Source organism: Oryctolagus cuniculus, chromosome X, assembly GCF_964237555.1.
Source record: "Oryctolagus cuniculus chromosome X, mOryCun1.1, whole genome shotgun sequence".
Lineage (NCBI taxonomy): Eukaryota > Metazoa > Chordata > Mammalia > Lagomorpha > Leporidae > Oryctolagus > Oryctolagus cuniculus.
The window spans coordinates 87,101,773-87,113,500 of record NC_091453.1 but is presented as its reverse complement, the minus strand read 5'-3'; the positions used below and the strand labels follow the sequence as shown (position 1 = coordinate 87,113,500).

The 11,728-nt window shown below is 44.7% G+C and overlaps 1 protein-coding gene and 1 long non-coding RNA gene across 7 annotated transcripts in view; one reads left to right on the top strand and one right to left on the bottom strand.

The window, feature by feature from the left end:
- Nucleotides 1-10,620, bottom strand: part of LOC127484980 (uncharacterized) — a 67,577-nt gene extending 56,957 nt beyond the window's left edge. For 2 of the 5 annotated variants that reach the window (XR_011385429.1, XR_011385431.1), the window contains exons 1-5: nucleotides 9,725-10,620; nucleotides 7,520-7,606; nucleotides 5,124-5,274; nucleotides 1,827-2,718; nucleotides 1,001-1,154 (exon numbers count right to left, since the gene is read on the bottom strand). This is a non-coding gene — a long non-coding RNA (uncharacterized lncRNA). The remainder of the gene's footprint in view (nucleotides 1-1,000; nucleotides 1,155-1,826; nucleotides 2,719-5,123; nucleotides 5,275-7,519; nucleotides 7,607-9,724) is intronic. The other 3 variants (XR_011385430.1, XR_011385432.1, XR_011385433.1) reach the window with 3 other exon arrangements.
- Nucleotides 6,091-8,791, top strand: LOC103351892 (acidic leucine-rich nuclear phosphoprotein 32 family member B). Of its 2 annotated transcripts, none has more exons than XM_008272836.4 (3): nucleotides 6,091-6,765; nucleotides 7,161-7,276; nucleotides 8,629-8,791. In XM_008272836.4, the coding sequence occupies exons 1-3, from the start codon at nucleotides 6,327-6,329 to the stop codon at nucleotides 8,656-8,658; spliced, it is 585 nt and encodes a 194-aa protein (XP_008271058.1). In that variant the 5' UTR covers nucleotides 6,091-6,326; the 3' UTR covers nucleotides 8,659-8,791. The 2 variants fall into 2 exon arrangements, with proteins under 2 accessions (XP_008271058.1, XP_008271059.1); XM_008272837.4 differs by having other exon boundaries at nucleotides 6,210-6,765; nucleotides 7,157-7,276.
- Nucleotides 10,621-11,728: the final 1,108 nt, after the last annotated feature.

The following is an 11,728-nucleotide window of genomic DNA, read 5'->3' as shown; positions in this document are numbered from 1 at the left end:
AAAAAAGGCAAGGCAGGGAGACAGAGGGATACAGACCCTACCTCCAGCTGTTCTCTGGGGCCCTGGCCACCTCTGGCTGCAATGGTGACACAGCCCTGGCAACTGAAACAGCACCATCTGCCCACCAAGAACAGCCCATGGGGCTCAGGCTTTCAGTGAAAGCAGAGAGCCAGAAGGGACAGCAGACAAAAATGTATGACAGGGCCGGCGCCAGTGGCTCACTAGGCTAATCCTCCGCCTTGCGGCGCCGGCACACCAGGTTCTAGTCCCGGTCAGGGCGCCGGATTCTGTCCCGGTTGCCCCTCTTCCAAGCCAGCTCTCTGCTGTGGCCAGGGAGTGCAGTGGAGGATGGCCCAAGTGCTTGGGCCCTGCACCCCATGGGAGACCAGGATAAGTACCTGGCTCCTGCCATCGGATCAGCGCGGTGCGCCGGCTGTAGCGCGCCGGCCGCGGCAGCCATTGGAGGGTGAACCAACGGCAAAAGGAAGACCTTTCTCTCTGTCTCTCTCTCTCTCTCACTGTCCACTCTGCCTGTAAAAAAAAATGTATGACAGAAATCTCCCATGTGCTGATTTCCTCCCCAGATCTCTGAGAGAGCTGAAGCTGAGCCAGGCTGAAGCTGGGTGCCAGGCTCTTACTCAAGTGTCCCACCATACTCCTTGCCACAGCCTGCTGCCTGCCCCAGTGTACACGAGCAGGAAGCTGGAATGGGAACGGAGTGTGGAGTGGATCCCAGGCACTGCCATGTGCGATGTGGGCATCACAAGACACACCTGAGCTGCCAGCTGGGACAAATGCATACCCCACACTGCAGGTTCTTCCAACCTCATCTTGGGGGCTAGATTGGTGGCCCACTGAGTTAAGCCTCTTCCAGCAATACCGGCATCTCAAATGAGCAAAGGTCCCATTCCCAGGTGCTCCACCTCCCATCCAGCTCCCTGTTAAGGCAACTGGGAAAGAAGCAAGTGTTGAATAAGGTACTCGGGCCCCTGCTACTCACGTGGCTGACTTGGCTGAAGTTCCAGGTTCCTGAGGAAGGCCTGGCCTTCCCCAACAGTCATTTAGGGAGTGAACCAACAGGCAGATGTGTCTGTGTCTCTCTCTGCTTTGCTGGCCCTCGCTGCCTCAGTCAGCTGTTAGGCAACGAAGAACATCTTACAAAGAAAACAAGAAAACAAACAAATGTAATGGTAACCAAAATAAGCAACAGAACCACAACTTTGTTATTTGAGAGGTGGACAGACAGAAAGAAGCCAAGAGAAACACAGCAGCCCAAAGACCAGCAATACGCACTGGGTCCCGATCGGGTTAAAGCATCATTGAGAGCACAGATGAAGACAAATGAGGCCATGAATACACAAGCTTCAAAGGCTGAACTTAGGGCTAGCCTTGTGGCTCAGGGCGTTGGGCCTGAGCTGCCACTTGTGTAGGGCATACAGGAGCCCAGGTTCTGGTTTCCATACAGGTCCTTGCTAATGTACCTGGGATGGCAGCTCAGGACAGCCTAATCACTGTGACCCCTGCCACCCACAGCAGTGACCAGCATGCAGGTCTGGGCTCCGGGATTCAGTCAGGTGCCACAGCCTTTGTGGCCATTAGTGGGGTGATCCAGCAGATGGAAGATCTCCATGTCTCTCTGTCTCTCCCTCTCTCACTGTCACTCTGTTTTCAACTAAACAAAATAAAACTTGAAAGCAAAAAGACAAGGCCAAGAGATAGGTAAACACAGAGAAACAGAAAGACAGATAAATCTGGTCTGCTGTTTTCCTCTCCAGTTTCTGAAACTGGTAGTGCTGGGTCAGGCTGATACCATGCCCAGAACTTACCCCAGTCTCCAAGGTGTGTGGCAAGGTCCCAGGTACTTGAACCATCACCTGCTGCCTCCCACAGTGTAGTCTCTCTCTGGCTCGCTGGCTCTTCTAACCTTGTGGGATGGGGTGTTGGGCCTCAGCAGGCCTCTTTTGTGGTGCATACAGGATCCCAGGTTCTGCTTTCCATGCAGCTGCCTACTAATGTACCTGGGATGGCAGCCTATGACAGCACAATCACTTATGACCCTGCCACCCACAGCAGGGACCAGCATGCAGTTCTGGGCTCCCAGCTTAAGCCATGTACTTACCCAGTCATCTCAGCAGTTTTGGGGTTATTCCAGGGGATGGAAGATCTCTGTGTCTCTGTATCTGCCTCTCTCATTGTCATTCCACCTTTCACCTAAACACAACAAATCTTGAAAGCAAGAAAGATAAGGCAGGGAGACAGGTGGCCACAAACAGACATAATGTCTGCTTTGCTATTTTCCGTCCCAAATGATGAAACTGCTATTGCTTGGCCAGGCTGACACCAGACCAAATACATACCTCTATGTACACAACTTTAGGTTTTTCCAACCTCATCTTGGGGGCTGCAACTATGGCCCAGCTGGTTAAGCCACCACCTGCGATGCCAGCATCCCAGATGAGCACAGGTTCTAGTCATGGCTGTTCCACCTCCCATCCAAGTCCCTAGTAATGAGCCTGGGAAGGCAGCAGGTGATGGATCAGGTACTTGAGACCCTGCCACCCACATGGCCTACCTAGATGCAGTTCCAGGTTGCTGGGGAAGGCCTGGACAGCCCCAACAGCCATTTGGGTAGCGAACCAACAGATGGAAGATCTGTCTCTCTCCACATCACTGGCTCTCACTGCCTCAGTCTGCTTTCAGGCAATGAAGGAAGTCTTTCTAAGAAAACAAACAAACAAACAAACAAAAACAAATATAATGGTACCAAAATCTATACCAAAACCACAGCTGTGTTGATTTGAGAGGCAGACAGACAGAGAAGCCAGAGAATCAGGGCAGCCCCAAAGACCAGTAATGTGCACTGGGATCCTGATCACATTACAGCACCACCGAGAACACAGATGAAGACAAGCCAAGTCATGAATACACCACTTTCAGAGGCTGGGCATGGGATTAGCCTTGTGGCACAGGGTGTTGGGCCTCAGCTGGACCTGAGATGCCAGCCCATGATGACTCAATCACATGGACCCCTGCCACTCACCGCAAGGAACAGCATGCAGTTCTGGGCTCCTGGCTTTGGCCAGGCCCTGCCACAGCCTTTGTGACTATTAAGGGGGTGGTCCACAAGATGGAAGACCTCTATGTCTCTCTGTCTTTCCATCTCTTGCTGTCACTCCACCTCCAACTAAACAAACAAGTCTTGAAAAAAGACAAGGCAAGGAGACCAGCAGTCACAGACAGATGTAAATGTCTGCTCTGCTGTTTCCCTCCCCAAATTCAGTAACTGCTAGTGCTGAGCAACACTGAAGCCAGTTCCCCAGAGATTAATCCTGTTTCCCCAGGTGTGTGGCAGGGTCCCACCTACTTGAACGATCACCTGCTGCCTCCCACAGCATGTATGGGCAGCAAGCTAGGATTGAGAACAGAGCCTGGACTGGCAACTGCAAGTGCAACTGCAGCAATGCAGAGGGTTGCATTGCTGGCTGCCTAGGAACTAATGCAGCACCTTGCTAATGTGTCTGGGAAGATAGTAGAAGATGGCCCATGTCTTGGGCCATCTGGCCCACAAGACAGGAAATCATAACATGGGAGCACCTGGTGCTTGGCTTCAGCCTGGAGCAGCACTGGCCATTTCAGAGATTTGGTGTGGAAATCACCATATGGAAGATATCTTTCTGTCTATCTGTCCCCCTCTGGCTCTCTGCTTTTGCTAATTGGGTTTGGGACATATTTTAATTGTGGGGAAAGCAGAGGAGCATGGAGACAAGGGAAGACAGAGAGCGAAGGAGAAAGAGATCTTCCATTTGCTGGTTCACACCACAAACGGCTTCCTTGGCTGGTCAGGCCAGTCTAAAGCCAGGATCTGAGAACTCTACCCCAGTGTCCCATGTGAGTGGGAGGGCCCAAGGCATGCCCCATCTTTGGTTGCCTTCGCTGGAGCATTAGCAAAGAGCTGCATCAGATCCTGGGCAGCCGGCACTGTAATCTTGCAGTTACAAGTCCAGGCTCTGCTCCCAATCCCAGCTTCCTGTCCATACACACTTGGAGGCAGCAGGTGATGGTGTAAGCATATGGAACCCTGCCACACAGCTGGGAGATCTGGGTGAAGCTCCAGGGGCCTGGCATCAGCCTGGCCCAGCATGAGCAGTTTCAGAAACTGGGAGGGAAACAACAGACCAGACATTTTTATCTTCCTGTATCCACTTGTCTCTCTGCCTTTTCTTTTTCATTGAGGATTTATTTTGTTTAGTTAAACAGTACACTGACATGTTGAGAGGGAGAGACAGAAAGGAGGAGATCTTCCATCCCCGGATCACTCCCCAGTGTGCCACAAATGCTGAGGCAGGACCAGGCCGACATCAGGAGGCCAGGACTGCATGCTGGTCCTCAGTGCGGGTGGCAGGGGCCCAAGTGATTGGGCCATCTTGGGTTGCAATCCCGGGCACATTAGCAGGGAGCCTTATGGGAAGCAGAGCCGGGGCTCCTGTATGCCCCATGTGAGTAACCGGATTAGGCCCTCCACCCCATACCACAAGGCTAGCCCCACTCTTAGCCTTTAAAATAATTAATTAATTACTTAATTTTAGTTAATATATGTTCACAAGTTAAGCTTTAATTTGCCGGGACCCAATGTATATTTCTGGTCTTTGGAAAAAATCAGCAGACAGAAGAGCTCCTGTGTTTTTATCTGTTCTTTCTGCTCCTCAAATAAACATCCCTATCATTTTTGCAAGGACTGTATTATTCTTGCATTTGACTCTGTATTTAAGAGTTAATTATGTGAAAGCAAAGTTATGAATCAAATGATGGAGCAACAGACAGAGATCTTTTATCTCCTGATTCTGTCCTCAACTGTCCAGAGTTCTTAGGACTGGGTCAGGTGTTCACAAGGACCCAGAAACTGCATCCTGGTCTCCCTGTGGATGTCAGGGGCCAAAGGACTTGGATTGTCTTATGCTACCTTCCCAGGTATATTAGCAGAGACCTGGATAGTTTTAGAAAAGCCAGGAGAACCAGTGCTTGTATTGGAGATCAGCATTTTAGGTGGAGGTGTTTATTGTTTCTGCTACAAATGGCCCTGTGCAGTGGGGCAGTAGGGGAGTCTTAGCTACTATTTCAAATACCTGCCTTGGTGTCCCTCCTTCTGTATTCATTCTTTGTTGTCTTGATACAAATTTAGAAGCATTCATCAGATGCCTTCCAGCTCCAGTTTTTCAGAACACTTCTTTAATCTTCCATCATGACTGCATCCATTTCAGGTTTCTGTATTCTTTTCTAAATAGATTTAACAACATATGGGGCCGGCTCACTTGGTTAATCCTCTGCCTGAGGCACCAGCATCCCATATGGGCACCGAGTTCTAGTCTCGGTTGCCCCTCTTCCAGTCCAGCTCTCTGCTGTGACCTGGGAGGGCAGTGGAGGATGGCCCAAGTGTTTGGGTCCCTGCACCCACATGGGAGACTGGGAGGAAGCACCCGGCTCCTGGCTTTGGATCGGCATGCAGCGCCGGCCGTGGTGGCCCTTAGGGGAGTGAACCAACGGAAGGAAGACCTTTCTCTCTGTCTCTCTCTTTCTCACTGTCTATAACTCTACCTGTCAAATAAAAACAATAGATTTAATAACATTAAAATATCTTAATTATTTTCTCTCTTTCTTTTGGACCTTTATAAATCTACTGAAATTTGACTTTGGTGCTTTTTTATGACTCCATACCTTCTAGCATGTACTGTTTGTCTCTGGAAATCGGGTGATTCTGTGCTCCAGAATACCAACATATTGAAACACTTTGTTTTTTTCACAGCGGTGGAATTAAAGGGACAGGATGTTTGTGAACCTAATAAGTACCCTAGAACCCTAAGGCCTCAAGAGAAATGAAGGTTAGAGTCAAATTCTAGGAGCTGAGATCCCTTGATCACTCATTGGACCAAAGACATGCAAATCTTTACTCTCAGCAAATGAGCTTAAAGTTCACTAGCAAGGCACTTGGTCCTTTGTTGACCCTTCTAGGCTCCACCCCCCATAATCTGCATATCAGAATCTTTCCCACTCTGTGGGCTGCCATTTCAAGTTCCCCTTGGGCTGCTGTGCTGTCCTCCCTGTCTCTCCTGACCCTCCTGCTTCAGGGCCCATTCAGGCAGCATCACAGAGCCTGTGCTCTGTGTGATCACCCTCTGTGTCATCACCGGCCCTGCCACTCCTACTGCCTGCAGCCGGCTCAGCTCTCAGATGCCTCCTCACCTTCTCCACAGTTAGGTAGGCAGCTACCAGTCTGGCTGCTTTTGTTGCCACACTGCTTTATTGCAACTTTACTTGATATCTGATTGATAATGGCGCCTACAGGGTCCTCTGTGGAGGAGCCTGTACAGCCTCCAGAAAACCAGAACCAAGCTGGTGGAGAAGGTGGTCCAGATTCTTTGTCTTTTGAAGTTGGGGTGGCCCCTGATGATTGGGCAATCACACTCACTGGGTCTACAGTCCCTATGGTTTTTCATGGTGTTGTGCAAGCATTCTGGGAGGAAGAGGAAGAGGGGGAGGAAGCCTGGCCTGAGGTTGAGGAGTACAGAAATGTACACCTAGATGATGAGGAGGTAGAGGAGGAGATAGAGGATTTGGAAGGGGAATACAAGGGAGAAAATGGTGAGGAGGAAGAAAATGTTGAGACAGTGAATGAAGAGGACAGCCAGGAGGAGCAGGTAAACGAAAGCAATGTGGGAGAGGAGGAGACCTTCAGGAAGGAAGAGGATGATCAAGAAGTTTTCAGCATCCGTGAGTTACCTATGGTGGTGTTTCAGTCTCTCTTCTGGAATCTGGTCTATACCCTTACACACTGATCTCTTCTAATGCTTGTATCTTCACCCCTTGTGGCCATATGGTGTTCTGGCTGTTCTCTCCCATACCCGAGGACCCAGGAGAGGGACCTAAGCTCTGGAAATGGGAGGACCCAGGATCCATTTGTGTTAGGTGATTAAGTAATGAGGCATTGCTCTCAAAAAACTTATGGCACAATGTGTCCAAGTTCAAGTCTATAAAGACCTTTACTATCTTGAGAAAGTATAGGCTTCTTGCTACCAAGCTCTGTTGGTACTGACTATAAACTGGGATTCTTTTCTGAGAAATATTGTCCTAAATTCTTTATTATCTCTCACTATTTTTGAAGCAAGGGATGAAGAAGCCCAAGAAGTTGGCCCCAACAAGAAGAAGGAGGGCGAAAGCAGTTCCTCAGAAGAAGGACCTGAAAATGATCAAGATAAGGCATAAAGAAGTCCCTAGAATCCAGGTATTTCCATATAGCTTTGTATGTCACCCAACCATTCCTTAAAATGCATTTTTTAATTTTCCTGGCAAACACAAAAATTGTTAAAAAATTAGCTCTAAAATCCAGTTAAATGTTAGTAATGTACTTGTGTACTAGATAGTGTAGAGTGCAGTATGTTGTTCATTTATATATTAGTTCATTTTCTGTTACTATTAGAAAATGTTTTTTTTATAACTCTAAAGAAAAGCAGTTTATTTAGCTCACTTTTCTGGATATTCAAAGCATGGTGCCAGCATCAACTCAGCTCTGGTGAGGACATCATAGTGAATGACATCACAATCGCAGGTGTGCCTGCAAGAGGGAGATATCACATCATCAGGCAAGCAGCCAACAAGCAAGGAGAGCCTGTTTTTATAACATCTAGCACTTGCAAGAACTAACTCAGGATCCCACAAGAACTAACTTCCCTTTTCTAAAGGCAGGACTTCTAATTGACTTTCTACTAGGCTCCACCTCTTAAAGATCCCACTACCTCCACCCCAGACGGCCACACTGAGGCCCAAGCCCACAACACATGAACTTTTGGGGGATACACTTAAACCATGTGAAAGCCTTATCAATTTATATTCTTTGGGCTGTAGCTAAAGACTTCTATACAGGTGGGAAATCTACCAGACCTAGTAGCTAAGACATATTTGTTTAGATAGAGTACAGTTAAATGAAGCAAGTGGTAAAGCAACTGGAACATACATTAGCTGGGGTTTCATCATTTAGATATAGAAATACAGTCTCTTTTAGTAACATACAATGCCTTTGAGAATATAACTACTCACAGAGATGTATTAACAATTTCAGATTGGACCACAATTAATGATTGATAGCTAAGTATTCACTCAGTTTTAAATTTTTGTATTTCATGTTTCAGTAAAAAGAAAAGTAGTTATAGAAAGATTATTGTTTCTCACTATTTTATAATTATGTTAACTTACATATCTTATGTATCTTATGTATCCTTGTCTTTCTTTTTTTCATTCTCCTTTTACAGATAAGGACCAGTGGATCAGGGATGTTAAGAGATTATGGTTTATACATAGAGTATAAGCTTCTTAAAGTTAGATACACTTAAATCCCAGTATGTTCTTTCAAAACAAAAAGAAAAATGTGTTGTTTGGAAAGTGGGGAGTGAAGTATCTATGATCAGAGAATTGAAGACAGATGTTACACAAGCATGATGGTTTGGGTTCTAAGTGGAAAATGTTGATTTCTCCTGTTGAGACAACAAATAGCAAAGACACTGTTTTCATAGATTTAGAAATACATTGGTGTATGCTAATAGTGTACAATTATCAATTATCTCTTCTTTTATCTTACAGCTTGAAGAGATGAAGAAAGAAAAAAACTGATTGCAAAACATTGACAAAACTGTTCTTTAAACCTGAACTAAGTAACATCCATTAATAGCTTATCTTCTATACTTTTCAGATGTATCTCACATCATTTCTTCAGTCTCAAAATAAAAGCTGTTTGAAATGATAAGCTGCAGATATGTTTGTACAAATAACATTGACTCAGTCAATCATTGTATCTTTTGGTTTTGGCCATTGAAAGGGATCACTTTCAACCACAATTTAAGCTCCTCAAATTAATTACAATGTCAACATATAAACAATTTATACAAACAAGAGGTGGAGTTCTATCCCTTGCATTTTATTGAAAGAAATTGATGAATGACCCAACTTCCCTTAAGGCCAGGTGATACTACAGGGCTGCCTTGGGCGAGGAGTGTCAGCATCACCTGGGAACTTCTTATACATGTAATACCCAGGCCCATTCCAGACATACTAAATTAGAAATTATGTCTGTGGCTTGTCAACATGTGTTTTGCAAGTCTTTCTGATGACTCTTAAGTACACCAAAATTTGGGAACCATGGGTTTAGAGCAGGGAGAGGAAAGTTTTGAACTTTACCAATGTTAATTCACTGACTTGAGATTATTTTAGGTAAACTGAACAAAACAATAAAGGCTGGACAGAGGACAAGACTAGAACATCAGGGGTTGGGAACAGAGAAAGACCTTCTGGAGGGGCCAAGATTTAATGATAGTGGTAGAAAAAAGCAGATAAGAGGGAAAAAGCTAGTTCCAGAAGAATGTATGTTTAGCAATACCATGTATATGAAGTTTAATAATACATAAAGCAAGTACTGACTATAGACTTATCTAGCATAGTAAAATGCATGCATAGAAGGGCAGTAGCATGCATATATAGCATGCAGAAAGGCATATACAAGAATTATAAGCACCTCATTTAGGTCAGTAGTTACGTTTTGTGGATAGACAGGGAAGAAGATTCAGTTGGGGAGAACACTCGCAGTTTTGTACGTCTGTCATAACAAATTACCACATGTGTACTCTCACCATTCAGAAGGCTCCAAAGTCTGAAATGGAGGCACCAGCACAGTAACACTCACCACACGGCTCTAGAGGAGACCCTTCCATTCTTGTTCCAGATTTGGTGGCTCCCAGCATTGTTTGACTTGTGGTAGCAGAACTTGAGTCTTCATCTCATTTTACATACGACCTTCTTCCTTGTGCTTTTCCCTCTCCTTTCTCTCATAAGAACACCAGTCGTTGGATTTCAAGGTCATCCAAAATCCAAGATGATTTCATCTTGAGTTCCTTAACTGAATTATACCTGCAAAGACCCTATTTTGAAATCAGGCAGTATTCACCATTACCAGGGATTACAATTTTGGCATTTCCTTTTTGCACCATGATGTTCCACATATTACAAGGAAATGGGGCTCAGCGTTACTCATGATATTTTACCTATTAAGCAATATGGTTGGGACATGATACAGGACAGATAGTGCTCCTTATCTATGGGCTAAACATCTATGGATTCAATCAAATGCTAGTTGAAAATATTTGAAAAAGCTGCATCCATACTGAACGGATATTGATTTTTTTCTTATTCTCTATAGCAGTATAGAAATATAAAACTATTTCCATAGTATTTACATTGTACTAGCTGTTACACGTAATCTAGAGATGCTTTAAAGTACATGTGAGGTGAGAGTATTTCAGGTACGGAAAGCCAAGACACTGTGGCAAAAAAAAAAAAATGACCTAAATGAAAGATCTCTGTGAGTGAGATCCCAGTGGAAAGAACGGATCATCAAAGAAGGAGGTACCTTTCTTTGAAGGGAGGAGAGAACTTCTGCTTTGATTATGGCCTTATTTAAATAAGGTCAGAGTTTGTGAACTCAAGAGGCTTCCATAGCCTTGGCAGCTCATGACAAGAGCCTCGGGTGATTACTGATGTCATAAATAAGAGTGTCCATTGTTAAATAAACAACAGAAGTCACTGGGCACTTACTCCCCATGTAGGATCTCTGTCCTTAATGTGTTGTACTATGCAAATTAACAGTAAAACTAGTATTCAAACAGTACTTCATACTTTGTGTGTCTGTGTGGGTGCAATCTGTTGAAATCTTTACTTAGTATATATTAAGTTGATCTTCTGTATATAAAGATAATTAAAAATGAATCTTAATGAAGAATGGGATGGGAGAGGGAGTAGGAGATGGGATGGTTTGTGGGTGGGAGGGAGGTTATAGGAGCAAAAAATGCTGTAATCCAAAAGTTGTACTTTTGAAATTTATATTTATTGAATAAAAGAAAAAATAAAGTACATGGGACTACTGTGTAAGTTATATGCAAATATTGCATTTTGTAAATAGGACATGAGCATGCATGTATGGGGGAGCTGTCCTAAAACCAATGTTCCATAGATAATGAAAGACAACTGTATTCTCTACATCTTTTTAATGTGGGCATGGAATATTTCCAATAAAAATGACAGAAAAAAAGAGGAAACAGAGAACAGGGGCCTAATATCTAGTAGTCATTTGAATAAAATTAAAATTGACCAGAATAGAGACCAAGGAAACTTGAAACGCTGGGATTTTATTTTGTATTTGTTGAAGTTTTTATTTAGCAGTCATTAAACCTCTGACTACAATGTAAATTCAAAATGTTATTTCAAAAATATTAAACATAACATTTTAGAAATACAAAGAAAAAAGAAAAGCATTTTTAAAATAATAAAGGCCAGGGATTTAGTAGTAGAAGACTATTTTGGGGGCCAGCGTTGTGGCACAGCAGGTTAAGCCGCTGCCTGCTACACCTACTTGCCATATTGGGGGGTCTTTTCCAGTCCCGCTGTTCCACATCCAATCTAGCTCCCTGCTAACACTCCTAGGAAAGCAGCAGAAGATGGCCTGAGTACTTGGGCTTCTGCCTTCACATGGGAAACCCATATAGCATTCCAGGGTCCTGGCTTTGGCCTGGATCACCCCTGGCCATTGTGGCCATTGGGGGAGTGAACAAGCAGATGGAAGATCGATCTCTCTTTCAAATAAATAAATAAATCTTTTTTTTAAAAGATTTTCATAAGACTGAATAGTTGCTCT